Source organism: Staurois parvus, unplaced genomic scaffold, assembly GCF_062004578.1.
Source record: "Staurois parvus isolate SC_StPar_1 unplaced genomic scaffold, SC_StPar_1.0 ptg000696l, whole genome shotgun sequence".
In the NCBI taxonomy this organism is placed as follows: domain Eukaryota; kingdom Metazoa; phylum Chordata; class Amphibia; order Anura; family Ranidae; genus Staurois; species Staurois parvus.
The window spans coordinates 5,461,421-5,477,263 of NW_028318492.1; the positions used below are offsets into that span (position 1 = coordinate 5,461,421).

General features: G+C 39.3%; 1 protein-coding gene across 1 annotated transcript in view; it reads left to right on the top strand.

The window, feature by feature from the left end:
• The window catches only part of ARHGAP6 (Rho GTPase activating protein 6), a 358,220-nt gene that overhangs the window by 274,801 nt on the left and 67,576 nt on the right, over positions 1-15,843 (top strand). Inside the window, exons 5-6 of the mRNA XM_089653001.1 lie at positions 7,769-7,964; positions 9,288-9,343. Of these exons, the coding sequence (XP_089509127.1) occupies positions 7,769-7,964; positions 9,288-9,343 (252 nt within the window). The remainder of the gene's footprint in view (positions 1-7,768; positions 7,965-9,287; positions 9,344-15,843) is intronic.

Below are 15,843 nucleotides of genomic sequence, written 5' to 3' on the forward strand. Positions count from 1 at the left end.
GGAAAGCCACCCACACTATATACAATACCAAAGTCCTTTCTTGCACGATATTGTAATATTAGCGGGGCTGCTTCTATCTATCCGAAATTCAGTCGAAGCACTAATATCAACACTTTGGTTCCCCCTAATCTATAATCCTGCAAAAAGAACGATACAACAATATTTTACACAGCCCACAGAATCCCGCACTTGCATATTCCCCATATAAACAGATAAACTGCACAAGGACATTCCCTAATTAAAACCATGGGGAATACTCATATAATAATAGATATATATGTAGTATAAATCTTCTGAATACATGTGTGCAATATATCTACACACCCACATAAATAAAACCAAGGATTCCCTGCAAAGTATTGCACATATCTAAACTCATAATCAAATTCACTAATGTATTCTTCACTATCTTCTGCATGGTAGGGGTTGGGGAAAGACCTAGCAACCTACCCTGTAAAATAATTGCTAAGAGAATTCATGGAAAAATTCACTTACGAGTGATGGTCCATGCAATCGCCAAGGGCCGGATACGACTGAATGGATAGAGAGAGAAAGAGAGATCCTTCACTATAATACTATCCTACAGTACCAATGATTAATACATATATGGACACTATTATTGAATTCAGATTAAGTATATGCATATTAAAATTATTATACCTATTAAAATTACAATAAAATAATTTATTACCAAATTAAAACTAAATTGATTATAATCCCAAATATACACAAATATTTACCAAAATCCTTTTTATAAATATATATATATATATATATATATATATATCTTTTAATAAATTTATTAAAATAAATAATCATATAAATTATCTTTATTTTAATATAAAAAAATTAATTCATTAAAAAAATATTAATTATTTAATTACTTTAATACCCCTTAAGTTATACTATTTAAAAATTCTAAAATCTAAATATATACAAAAATATTAAAATACTAGCTCTTATCAATAATTAGAAATAAAACAGTTTAAATCTAGATCAACATTTAATCCTTATAGTACCCATGCTCCATGCAAGTGCTATACAGTGAGGAACAGAAGTATTTCAACACCCTGTGATTTTGCAAGTTCTCCCACTTAGAAATCATGGAGGGGTCTGAAATTCACATTGTAGGCGCATTCCCACTCTGGGAGACAGAATTAAAATGCACCTACAATGTGAATTTCAGACCCCTCCATGATTTCTAAGTGGGAGAACTTGCAAAATCACAGAGTGTTCAAATACTTCTGTTCCTCACTGTATAAACAGGATATAGTGTAATTCCGTTATGGGATTAATAAACATACACTTTATTTACTGCTTACATTAATAAAGCATCAAAACGCTTATTCCCATGTCCTCTTACACTACAGAAGTGTATGCTGAATGGTCACTTGGATTATTTCATTCACAGAGTGACACACTATCACGGTTTTTACACTGTGTTCACATTTTTCACTTTAATTATCACTTATTATTATTATTTTTGAATTATTATTATTATTTTTTTGAATTTGCACAGCGCATATGGTATATGGGTATGATATTGAATTTAATAAGTTAATGCACTATATGAGTTTTTCTTTTTTTGAGGTACATACTTTCCTTTTGGGAGTCAATGGGAGGGCTCGATACCAAAGGATCTGAAAATTTGCATTATTGGAAACAAAGATTGGAGTGACTTTATTTTGGACACAAGTGACTTATAATTTTGATAATAATTTTTAGGTTTTTTTATTATCAAAAAAATGTTATTTTATTTATAAATTTTTGGATAATTTTGGGTTCATTTATATATAATTTTTGGGTTCATTATATGTATATTTGTTTCACATATTTAGGGATATTTATTTAACATATTGGAGTTATATTGTTAATAAATTAAACTAGTTCTCTGGTATAGTAGGTAAATATAAATGAGTGAATGTTGCTTGGGTACAGTTTGTGAATATTTTGCAATTCTTGCTCGAAGCTTGTAAAATTTGCAGCAAACCCTATTAAAGCTTATGGGAGCGAATCTTGTTATTCAATTTTGGCCATTTGTAGGGCTAATAAACAAGCTATTATCAAACAAAAGGTAGCTGTGAGCCAACTCCTTTGTGGAAAGGGAGCTGGGTTATTCCATTCCTTCAGATTATTGGCTCTTGTGACTCAGCTGAGTCAGTTGTTCTTTATTTCTGTTGTTTATATTTTCTCCCTTTCCCTCTATACAACCGCCATTGCTATGAATTTCCACTATACCATGCTCCTGGGCTAAAAAAAAAGAAACATTGTTTTTTTTCTCCAGCAAAATGATGATTTTTGTTAATTAAACTATTGCTGTCTGAGAGATCCTCAAGGAGCCCTATGTCACATCCTGCAAAACTAATTCCAAAACTACAACACCCCTCCAGGTCGGTCCACAATCCTTTAGCCCCAGAAAGTACAGGCGCTGGTCTAGCTCACTACTAAAGATGCATCAAACTTGAATGGATGACTGCAGTCTATTAAAAGTCCACTTCTTCATTTAAATTCTTAAAACATTCACAAGCATGTAGTAACAGAGGAGAGACTGCCTATGCGTTTCACTCTGTTTAACGCTTAATTATAGCATGCTATCATACTCCTGCATAGATTTAAGTAAACACAAACATATTTTACAATCCCAGTGCACAGTTGCATAGTTAGTCTGGCTGAAAAAAGACAAAAGTCCATCTACTTCAATCATAACAAAAAAGTTATAATCCTATATCCACAGTTGATCCAGAGGAAGCCAAAAAACCCAGCAAAGCATGAATCAATTTGCTCCTGCAGGGGAAAAAAATTTCTTCCTGATCACCGAGAGGCAATTGGATATTCCCTGGATCAACTTTACCTATAAATGTTAGTAACCACTTATATTCTGTGTATCCAAGAAAGAATCCAGGCCTTTTTTAAAGAAATCCACTGAGCTGGCCACAACCAACTCTTGAGGGAGTCTATTCCACATTTTTACAGCTCTTACTGTGAAGAAACCTTGACATATTTAAATCTCTTTTCCTCTAGATATGAAGAGTGCCCCCTTGTCCTCTGTGATGACTTCATGGTGATTAACTCTATACATGTTGATCATATACCCCCTTAATCTCCTCTTCTCAAGAGAGAATAAATTCAGTTCCTCTAATCCTTCCTCATAGCTGATCTCCTCAATGCCTCTTATCAGTTTGGTCACCCTTCTCTGTATTTTCTCCAGTTCCCCAATATTCTTTTTGTGAATTGGTGCCGAAAACTGAACTTCATATTCCAGATGAATTCCTACTAATGATTTGTACAGGGGTAAAATTATAGCTCTTTCATTCTGGAGTCTCTCTTCTAATACAAGAGAGGATTTTGCTCGCTTTAGAAACCGCAGCTTGGCATTGCATGCATTTATTAAGCTTATGATCTACCAGAACTCCCAAATCCTTCTCCACCATTGATTCCCCCAGTTGTACCCCCCCCCTCCCCAGTATGTATGATGCATGCATATTCTTAGCCCCCAAGTGCAAACCCTTACATTTATCAACATTAAACCTCATTTGCCACATAGTTGCCCAATTAAACAGTGCAATGAGGTCAGCTTGTAAGTTGGAGACATCCTGTAAGGACATTATTCCACTGCAAAACTTGGTGTCATCTGCAAAGACTGAAATGGGATTTTTAATCCCAGACCCTATATTGTTTATAAATATATTAAAAAGTAAGGGTCCCAATACTGAACCTTGGGGTACACCACTAACAACCCTAGACCATTCAGAGTATGAATCATTAACCACTCCTCTTTGAATACAATCTTTTAGCCAGTTTTCTATCCATTTACATACGGATTTTTCCAAGCCCGTAGACTTTACCTTACATATTATCCGTGTGTGGGGAACTGTGTCAAACGCTTTTACAAAATCCAAGTATACCACGTCCACCGCCACTCCTCTGTCCAAGGTTTTCCTCACCTCCTCATAAAAAGAAATCAGGTTTGTTTGACAACTTCTGTCTTTCATGAATCCAAGCTGTCTGTTGCTTAAAATATTTTTTCCAGCAAGAACTCATCTATGTGGTCTTTTATTAAACTTTCTAGTATATTCCCAACTATAGATGTTAAACCAACAGGTCCATAACTACTTGACAAAGAATTTGATCCCTTTTTAAATATTTGCACCACATTGGCCTTACGCCAGTCCAGTGGTACTATGCCAGTCATTAAAGAGTCGCTAAAAATTAGAAACAATGGCTTTGAAATGACAGAGCTCAATTCTTTAAGGACCCATGGGTGTATGCCATTCAGTCCAGGTGCTTTATTCACCTTTATTCTGTCTAAATATTTCTGGATCATATCAGTTGTGAGCCAATGTGGATCATCTGTGTCAATACCAGGCCCATTATGGACAAGAGCTCCCCCATGCTCCTTTGTATACACAGAGCTGAAGAAGGTATTTAATAAATTTGCCTTCTCTTTGAATATAATTGATGGCTGATCATCTCAAGTAATTAATAATCGACAATGTCAGATCTAACACCAAAATACATCAATTCTTGTTATTTTCATTTTTATGATTTTCTGGTTATTTAGTTCTGTTTGTAAGTATGTCCTTAAGTGTAAAGAAGGAATAGCAGATTTAGATAAGTATATTTTGATTTTAGATCTGACATTGTCAATAACTTTGTCAATAACCAAAAATGATTAAATAGATAGATATTGGATAAAATATTTTATTTCCAATAATTACATTATCTATTAAGTTAGAACTAAAGACAAAACATTTTTTTTTCATTTTAGATAGAGTAAAAGAGGGTTCTAACTTTTTTTTTACATCTGTGCCCCATTGTCGAGATATTCCTTAACTTCCTGTCCCATAGCCAAAACAGGAAGTGAGTGTGAGAGCAAATCCCACCAAAGTGAGGGAATCTCCGATTGTCACCAGGGTGATAACCCAAAATTTGGGAATATCTTTCATTTCATGGTTGGTGATAAAGGTCACCAGGACAAATAGAGATGAGGAATCTCCATAGTGGGGGCACAGACAGCAGTGAAAACCTGACAGTTGTTAATCCTTCTATTCAAAACTAGAAACAAACATTTTGCCTTTAGTTATACTTTAATGACACAGTCAACATGAGTTTTTTTATTTTTTGTTGGTCATCATCTGCATCTTAGATACTTGGACTTCTATTTTCCCTGCAAACAAACCACAAAGTCACAGAGTTCCAGATCAAATAAATAGAGAACTTGGCCAAGAAACAGTTACTTGTGATTAACTTTTCATGCTGTGGGAAATAGTGAATATTTTGGAACATAAAAATGAATTGCGAATATTATCTTTCTTAATCAAGGCAGATGACTTGCATCAAGCACAACGCCCTCCTTATTACCACAGAGCTTTGTCTGAAAGGACATAAACTAAATTTGTTTTTACAAAAAAAAGAATATATATTATCCAGGCAGCCAGTAGTGCCTAAAGCACAGAACATCAAAGATTGACTGAGAAGAGTGTGATAAAAATTGGCTAAATTCTTGCATTCTTCACTCTATTTGTGTCTAGGGATCATAAAGGTACCTCCGTGTTTTAGATGTCCATCATTGCATTCCTGCATTTTCAATAGGTTGCTGTGTAGTTCAGCGACCATAAATACTCTGAAGTATATGTTCTGTTGGACCGTTTCCTGACTGGTCCTACTTTACTCTGAGATGCAGGCATGGGTAAGGGACAGCATACCCTGAATACATTTCCTTGAATGGTTGTAGTATACAAAAAAGCATGTTTTTGGTGGACTTTTCAACTTCATACCAAGTGATCATTCTGTTGTTTATAGCTAGATTATGCAGCTCCACAGGCATACCTTTCTTTTGTTCCACTGCTGCTCTTTCTTAGCTCACACATTACTATAGACTCACCAGTCACAGGGTGACTGGCGCTGTGATGCCACATGCTCCCCCATATCTGGAAATACCTGGTATTTCTTTCTCTTCCCATGCTAGACAAAGTGGCAGGAAAGTGAAGAAAATGTATTTTGTTAGCAAACCTGTTGCTTTACCCAGGCCCAAGTCATACTAAAAGTATCATTTTTATTTTTTAAACATAGCAAACATGTCATACTTACCTGCTCTGTGTAATGGTTTTGAAAAGAGCAGTCCCGATCTTCCTCTTGTCCTGCCTGATCTTCTGGCACCTCCTCCCTGCTGAGAACTGTTCAGATTGTCTATTGCCACACAGAGCGGGGCCCACCCCCCTTTTTTCACTGGCTGTGATTGACAGCAACGGGAGCCAATGGCTCCAGATGTTGTCTCTGTGCCAATGAAGAGGAAAAGAGCTGGGAGAACCTCTGCTCTTGTGCACATCACTGGATTGATATCAGGCTCAGGTAAGTATAAGGGGGCAATGGGGGGAGGGGGGGGGGCAGCACAGAGAAAGTTTTTCACCTTCAGCCTTTAGAAGTACTTTAATAGGAATAGTACTGGTTTGTTTTAAGGAGAAAACTATAAATAGGCTAGTTTGGGGTTTTTTCCAAGTGTGGATCCCTCATTGGTCAAGATGGTATTGGATAGCCTGTAGGTAGGTTTGCTATCAAGGCATCCTTTGATATATACAGTATGTACCAGTTTTGGGCCCTGTTAGATTAGCATGAGGGCACCATTTAGTGCTGGTTCACACCACAGACACGCAGTCCACATGCGTTCTGGATGTGTTTCTGCATGTGTGTTTTTGATGCATTCCAGTTCATTTTGTTATGTATTTTGGTTTGCTTTTGGTATGTTTAGGTGCTTTCCAGGGCATTTTTGATGCGTTTTACCATGTTCCAGTACAGTTCTAGGCAGAAAAAATGCAGCATGTTCTACTTTTCTTTCTGGAACTGGAACGCACTGGAACTGACCGCACTGGCGTGAACTATGCCATTGGAAACACATAACCTACTATCCATGGGTTTTTACTGCAGAAAAAAAATGCACAGGTGGTGTGCTGTGAACTGGCCCTTAAAGATACACTTGGGTGTGCAAGTAAAACCTCTGCATTTTTGAACATTAATTACATGTGGGCTTTTTTTAAGTAACTGTTAAGCGGCCTTCTGCTAAAACCTTTTCTGGAAATAATTGATAGAGCAATAATTTTTTTTTTCTGCAGTACCTTACAGGAGAGCGTTAAAGCATTCACTAGTCCTTGTTCCTGTAGGTGCGTACATGTTAATGTAGTTCAGTCCTGCAAACTTACAGGTCCTGAAATGAAACCTGTGTTGGTTGAAGCCAGTAAACACACCAATACATTTGTGAAACACGGAGAGGATATTGGACAACAAGGAAAAATGCACCCAAATACAATACAGATAGTGCCATATGGATATTGAAACTCATGTTAACCACTATCCCACCATGCTTTCCCAAAGTGTCAAAACTTAAACTACCAACAGAAAAAAGGTCTTTGTGTATGTTTGCATCAGGGAACACAAATATTCTAGTTTGTGGTGGAGGGAGATGGAAGCACCTAAACATCAACTTATTTGGAAGTAAAAACAATAGTGAAAGAGAGAGAAAATCCAACCCAGAAATTACCACTTTTATTTCTTAAGTGCATAGCTTGAGTGCACAGCCAGGCTTTGTTGTGAACTGTCAGAAAGTGCCTACAGACATATAATTGCTCAGATTGGGTGTAGGTTCTCTTTTGTCAACATTCACCTTAACTAGAACCAGTCCAGCAAAATGTAAACATATTATTAGCAAAGCTATGAATTGGGTGTGTGTACATTAAAGGTCATATAAATTAAAAGCATTGTTTCTGTCTTGCAGGGTGCAATGTCTGTGGACTCAATTACAGATCTTGATGACAATCAGTCTCGACTATTAGAGGCTTTACAGTTGTCTTTGCCAGCTGAGGCTCAAAGTAAGAAAGAAAAAGAAAGGGATAAAAAGCTCAGTCTGAATCCTATCTACCGACAAGTTCCCAGGCTTGTGGACAGCTGCTGTCAACATTTGGAAAAGAATGGTAAATTTTAAACTGATGTTTACAGGGGTTACATGACATTACAATGCAGCTCAAACTTTAATTAAAAAAAAAAAACTTTAAAGAATCGGTTACCCCAACATTTCATATTCCTGATATACATCTAGTGTACCATGTACTTGTGTTGAAAAGTATCCTGTTCTCTTTGCATTGCTTCCTTTGTGTAAAATACCTGGTGATCCTGCCAGTCCCTCTGCTTTCCTATTTTAAACTGACCACACTAGGCATGAGAGCACATCCATCCCAGCTTGGTCAGTTTGCTGGCTGTGCTGGGATGATATTTTTTTTGTAAACTTTTGTTGCAGAATAAAAAACATTGTCCATCTTTAAGTGTTAGTCATGTTGTATCAATACAGTGGTAAAATCCTGATCCAAATTAATTTTAATTCCACGTTGTAACATTAAAAAAAAGTCCAAGGGAGGTGAATACGTATCTAAAGCACAATATAAGCAAATATACAGGTGGTGAGCGGTAAGCGAGAGAGGGTGCCCGAGAATTTAGCCAAAAATAAAAGAAACAACATTCAAGCTTACCATTATCGGGGTGTTGGACCAGTGCTGGAGTTGACTGCATCCTACCTGCCTATTTCATCACATGCATGATTTTGCTCTGATTATTTCAAGAGTACACTCACCAGCCACTTTATTAGGTACACTTGTTCAATTGCTTGGTAACACAAATTGCTAATCAGCCAATGACATTGCATGTAGACGTGGTGAAGACGATTTGCTGAATTTCAAACCGAGCATCAGAATGGTGAAGAAAGAGGATTTAATTGACTTTAAGCGTGGCATGGTTGTTGGCGCCAGAAGGACTGCTCTGAGTATTTCAAAAACTGCTGATCTAATGGGATTTTCACACACAACCATCTCTAGGGTTTACAGAGAATGGCCTGAGAAAAAGAAAATATCCAGTGAGCGGCAGTTGTGTGGACAAAAATGCCTTGTTGATGTCAGAGGTCAGAGGAGAATGGGCAGACTGGTTGCTGGTGACACTCAGATGGTAGGGTCAGACTTTGACGTAAACAACATATAAGCATGGATCCATCTTGCCCTCTAGCAATGGTTCAGACTGGTGTAATGGTGTGGGGGATAATTTCTTGGCACTAGCAAGGTGTACCTAATAAAGTGACGGGTGAGTGTATTTTGATCGTAAGATTGTGCTTTTTATTCCACCGTCATCTTATGTCTGTGTCCATTAGGGTGTAGAATATATTATTTGGCTTAAACAATGCCAAGGTGTGTACCAGATAAGGATTGTTCACTGTGCAAGAATGAAAAAACTGATATTGTATTCTTTTTTAGGTCTACAAACAGTGGGAATATTTAGAGTTGGAAGTTCAAAAAAGAGAGTACGACAGGTAACACTATCAAACATACAGTTCTTGTGTTCATTCATTTCATTTATGTGTTAATGGTAAAAAACATTTGATGTGACATTTAGAGAATAAAGTGTGATTTCCCTTTGATGTATGTGACTCTTAGTTTAAAGTCTTACAAAATTTTCAATTTAAATTAGCTAAGGACATCCCATATGTATCAAAACAAAAGGTGTGCAAAAACAGAAATAAAATGTATCTGTCTGAAGAGGTCCAACATGCCCCACCAGCACCATAGCTCTGAGTTCATGTTCCCTGATGATTAAAAAGAGTTCTAATGCAGAAGGGGGTGTATGGGAACTCTGCAGATAGACCATTGCTTTACACTGAAACCAAGAGTGTTTCGCCACAGCAGGGGACAGAATAGAAATACATATAAACTGTAAAACTTTGGACACCTTTTGGTTTGATGCACCTAGAATATATTTAACAAATCTAAATCGAAAGTTCAAAGATCTTTGGGACTGCTGACTATTTTGATAAAAAAAATAAATTTAAATACATGTGGGAATTTTAAATTTATGAGGTATACAAAGACATAGAAGTTGCATGTCCCAATAGATCTAATTAGTAATTGTTTTAATATGTTAAAAGAGTTCAGTAGAACATAATCCATGTTAAAAACTTTGCTTCTCAACCTTTGACATTAACTTATTTTCCCAAGTCTGCCATTCATTGTACTGCTGATCTGCCTGAAACATTCAGCAACAGCAAGTGTGAATTTATTCAGACATAAAAATTTTGATTTTGGCAGTATACAAGGGTCCAGATAGTAAAGGTACCATGGATTGTGAGAGTCTAAAACCGACCATATATGGATCGAGTCATCCATTCATACCATCTATGGGCAGGCTGGTTGTACTGAAGTTGATCAATGGTTTTTGTTGCGTGTGATTACTGCTGGTGCCTATTGCTACCAGCAGTAATCATTGCATTCTGTTGACGGGCAGCTATCCAAATATATTAGTGCTGTGGGAGGGATTCTCCCATCAACACAGTCAGTGTTGATGGGGGAAACAAGTAAGAAAATTGCATTATCTATGGCTTGCATAGCACTCATATGTTATTTTCAGGCCATTGGGCAAGCATATTTGTTCTTCTAAAAACATAATAATTATTTGACACAAAAATGATATTTGGCAGTTGCGCTTGTTTGACCATTTTTGATTATGACCACATGCAAATGTGCCAGTGAGAGAAATGAAAAAGGAGTGGAACCCAGTGTACCCACTGCAACAAATTCATGCTAATGTGAATGCTAAACTCTTAATACCACAAATATTGTATGTTCTCTACAGGCAACAATGTGAAATGACATTGTCCTAACGTTGGGCGTACATATACTAGTGTACAGCACAGCATGCAGTGCCCTAAATGCAAAAGAAACAGTGGCAATGTATTCTGATTCTAGTGGTCACTGATTAGTGCTTAATGTGCACTCTCCAGTTATGTTGCAGTGAACACAGCCTGTGCTGGCTAGAACAGACATTGTCCACCCTCAATTTGTGTGTTATCTTAAAGTGGAAGAAAACCCTAACTATAACTATTCTTAAAAAGGCTCCCTCCCCTTCTTCCTCCTAAGTGTATTGCCTAAGTGTCAGGATTAAAAAGATTTCTGTACTTATTTTCAGTCCATTATGGTACAGTTATCTCATCCTGCAGCTCTATGTTAGGACAGCCTTTCTCAACCGGAGTGCCTTGGCACCCCAGGGTGCCTCCAGAGGTCTTCAGGGGTGCCGTGGGGAGAATGGCTGTCACTTGGGCCCGAGCTCCCGATCCCCTGCCACACTGTACATCGGCACTGGGAGCCGTCAGACTGCTGAGCAGAGTGAAAGCAAAGGGAAGGGGAGTGTCTTCTGTGCTATCTGCGTCCCCCTAGAATGCAGTACCCAGATGTGTGATGGAAGCAAACATACTATAACTTTTCATAATACTGTATACATGTGCCTGTGTGTATACATGTGTATGTGTGTGTATATGTATGTGTGTGCACACGTGTGCATGTACAGTTGTGGCCAAAATTATTCAACCCCCAATGCTGTAAAGGGGTTTAGGGACTATAGTGTACATTTGGAATTGTATTCAGAATCAAATCCTACAAGGACGTTGTAACTACCCAAATGCAACTAAAATGACATCAATTGTTTATGTAATACAGTAGTAAATGGTTCTTATGTGGTTTCTTCATTGCCACAATTATTCAACCCCTTAAAGACTACCACTCTGAAGAACAGAGGTTCATACAGGTGCTTTCCATCAGGTATTGAAAACACCTGTGGATGTCACCGAGCAGCAATCAAGCATAATAAGCACCAATTAGGCAGCTTTAAAATGACTGTGATACTCAGCTCCTTCTAGACATTTACTGGTGTGGTTACAAACATGGTGAAGGCAAGAGAATGGTCCAGGAAGACAAGAGAAGAGGTGATTTCTCTTCACAGGAAGGGCAATGGCTATAAGAAGATTGCAAAGATGTTAAACATACCAAGAGACACCTTAGGAAGCATCATTCGCAAATTCAAGGCAAAGGGCACTGTTGAAACGCTACCTGGTCGTGGCAGAAAGAAGATGCTGACTTCGACTGCTGTGCGCTACCTGAAGCGTAGAGTGGAGAGAAGTCCCCGTGTGACTGCTGAGGAACTGAGAAAAGATTTGTCAGATGTGGGTACAGAAGTTTCAGCCCAGACAATAAGACGCACACTGCGTAATGAAGGCCTCCGTGCCAGAACTCCCAGGCGTACCCCCTTGCTGTCTCCAAAGAATAAGAAGAGTCGACTGCAGTATGCCAAAAGCCATGTGGACAAACCACAAAAGTTGTGGGATAGTGTTCTGTGGACTGATGAAACAAAATTAGAACTGTTTGGGCCCATGGATCAACGCTATGTTTGGAGGAGGAAGAACAAGGCCTATGATGAAAAGAACACCTTGCCTACTGTGAAGCATGGTGGAGGGTCAATCATGCTTTGGGGCTGTTTTGCTTCTGCAGGTACAGGGAAGCTTCAGCGTGTGCAAGGTACCATGAATTCTCTTCAGTACCAGGAGATATTGGATGGAAACGTGATGCAGTCCGTCACACACCTGAGGCTTGGGAGACGTTGGACCTTTCAACAGGACAATGATCCCAAGCATACCTCCAAGTCCACTAGAGCATGGTTGCAGAGGAAAGGCTGGAACATTTTGGAGTGGCCATCGCAGTCACCAGACTTAAATCCGATTGAGAACCTCTGGTGGGACTTAAAGAAAGCAGTTGCAGTGCGCAAGCCTAAGAATGTGACTGAACTGGAGGCCTTTGCCCATGAAGAATGGGCGAAGATACCCGTAGATCGCTGCAAGACACTTGTGTCAAGCTATGCTTCACGTTTAAAAGCTGTTATAACTGTAAAAGGATGCTGTACTAAGTACTAAGATTGAATGTCACTTGGGGGTTGAATAAAACTGATAATGCTGTGAGCACAGAAAAGACATTTGTGGTTATTTCATTATAACTGTTATGTTATATTTGTCTGACCTACAAGTGCCTCTTTAATGTAAATGTAAGCAAGATGACTGAATGATCAAAAGCAATGTCAAACTGGCCAAAACACTCAATTTCAGTGGGGGTTGAATAATTTTGGCCACAACTGTACATGTGTATGTGTGTACATGTATGTGTGTGTGTATGTGTACATATGTGTGTACATTTGTATGTGTGTGTACACGTGTGTGTGTGTGTGTATATGTGTGTGTATACATGTATGTGTGTATATATATGCAGGGGCCGACTGACAACTCATGGGGCCCCCGGGCAATAGGAAATCATGGGGCCCCTGTGTCCTCGCCCACACTCAAACCACACCCAAAAATGCCTATGAAAGGTACCAGGGGCATCTCATGGGGCCCCCTACTGACCCCAGGCCCTTGGGCAGTGTCCGAGCGGCTAAATGGTCAGTCCACCCCTGTATATATGTGTATGTGTGTGTGTATGTGTGTGTGTACATGTGTATGTGTACGTACATGTGTGTCTGTGTGTGTACATGTGTTTGTATGTGTGTGTTTGTTTTTATATGTGTGTGCATGTATTTTACTTTTAATCTCGACCCCCTATTCCTTTCCTGTCAGAACTACTTTTTTAGGACTTGTTCGTAATAGCAGCAAGGACTGCTGCTCCTCTGAAAAGCAATTCATGCCCAGATCACTTTTCAGAGGCATTTGCAGGTGGTAAAGAGGCAATATGGTGCCTCCTCACCACCTGGTTTAACCCCAGCATCAGTCACCACACCACAACTGTGTGCAATGCAGTTTTAAAAGTTTTAAAATTGCACCTTACCAAAAATACCCCACGTTTGCCAATGTATGGGGGTACCCCTAAAGAGCAGAGCATTTGTCTGCGGGACAGGAATGAATGCGATTTCACGTTCGTTCTGTGACACACAGTAACGTGAACCAAGCCTTGGACAGGGGTGCCTCGTGACTGAAAATACTTTTCAAGGGCGCCCCGACTGGAAATAGGTTGAGAAACACAGTGTTAGGGAGTGCTTGACAACGGCTGTGAATTCCAGAGCTACAATGCCACCCATAGGCTCACATGGCCCAGCTGTTGTCAGTGCACCCACCTCTCCTTTGCAGCAGCTGTTCAATCACAAAGTGGAGCCAGAAGTGTGGGATCCAATGACTGGATCAGAGCCCATTAAAAATAAGTCAGTTCACACATCTATTTTATACAGGTTAGGCGAGATAGGTAGCAGGAGGGGGAAGGGGACATTTTTAGCAATGCTATAGTTTGGGTTTTCTTCCACTTTAATACAGCCTTGCTCAACCTTTCTAATATGAAGGCTGCATTAAAATAACTTTCTAGGCTTGGGAAACCCCTGCTAATGATTACTATATCTATATCTAACAGTATGGTAATCTGATGGTCACTGGGAAGAATGCTCCTTGCATTTGGGAAGGATTCCCCCTTACAGATAGCTTAAAAGATCATTGCTGTGAGTAATTACTGCTAAAATAGGCAGACGTTGCTTGTCGCTTAAAGTGATTCTAAAGGCAGAAGTTTTTTACGTTAATACATTCTCTGTAGTGTTGCTAAACCCAGAACAGTCAAATCAGTCTGTATACCTAGTAAAGCATGCTTCTTAAACTCGCTGTGGAACCTAAGGGGTAAATCTCAGAATGACTTCAACCAATATAAATCTGCCCTCCAGAAATAATATTCCTGCCTCCACACTGCCAAACAGACCTACAGTATTTCATTACTCTCATTAACACCTTCTCATCTAGTCCCCGTTAACTCTTCTCTACTTTCAACTCTCTTCTTCATCCTCCACTGCCTCCACCAACTAACTCACTCACTGCCCAGGAGATCGCCAATCACTTCAAAAAGAAAATCGATACAATTCGTGAGGAGATCTCAGACATGCAGATACCTCCCCTTCTTAACTGCACATCAACAGGGACAATCACTACTTCCTCCATTCAACCCCACTACTATAAATGAGGTTGCTAAACTTTTTTCTAATTCCCACTTAAGCACGTGCCCCCTGGATCCTGTTCCATTGCAAATGCTACTGTCACCCGCTGGCTCTATCCTACAATCTCTAACTCACATCTTCAATCTCTCCTTCTTATCCGGCATCTTCCCCAATTCTCTAAAACATGCACTAGTCACCCCCATACTTAAAAAGCCCTCACTAGACCCCACCAGTCTTTACAACCTACAATCCATCTCCTTACTCCCCTTTTCCTCCAAACTCTTTGAACACCTAGTCTACAATCAGCTGAGCAACCACCTCACTGAGAATAACCTTTTTGATCCCCTTCAGTCTGGATTTCTCTCTCAGCACTCCATGGAAACTCCATGCTCTCCTCAAACGTTCAAATGATCTACTAATGGCTAAAACCAATGGACACTATTCTGTATTCCTACTCCTGGACCTCTCTGCTGCATTTGACACAGTGGAACACTCTCTCCCGCTCAAAAAACTCTACTCCTTTGGGCTCCATGACTGTGTTCGTCGGTTCTAATTCTACCTATCACTCTGCACCTTCAGTGTCACTTACAATTCTACCTCCTCTTCCTTTCTCCATTGGGGTTCCCCAAGGTTCTCTTCTGGGACCCCTCCTATTCTCAATCTACACCTCTTCTCTGGGTTAGTTGATTGCCTCCTATGGCTTTCAATACCATTTCTATGCTGATGACACCAAAATCTATCTCTCTACCCCTCAGCTCACTCTTCAGTCTCCTCATGCATCACTAATCTACTAACAGACATATCAGCCTGGATGTTACACCACTTCCTGAAAATTAATCTATCCAAAACTGAGCTCATAATATTTCTTCCCCGACGTGTCCCTTCCATGGTCAAAATCAACGGCTCAACCATCAACCCGTCCCCACATGCCAGGGTGCTAGGTGTAATCTTGGACTCTAAACTATTCTTTTGGCCCCACATCCAATTGCTGTCCAAAGCTTGCCACCTCAACCTTCACAACATCTCCAAGATACG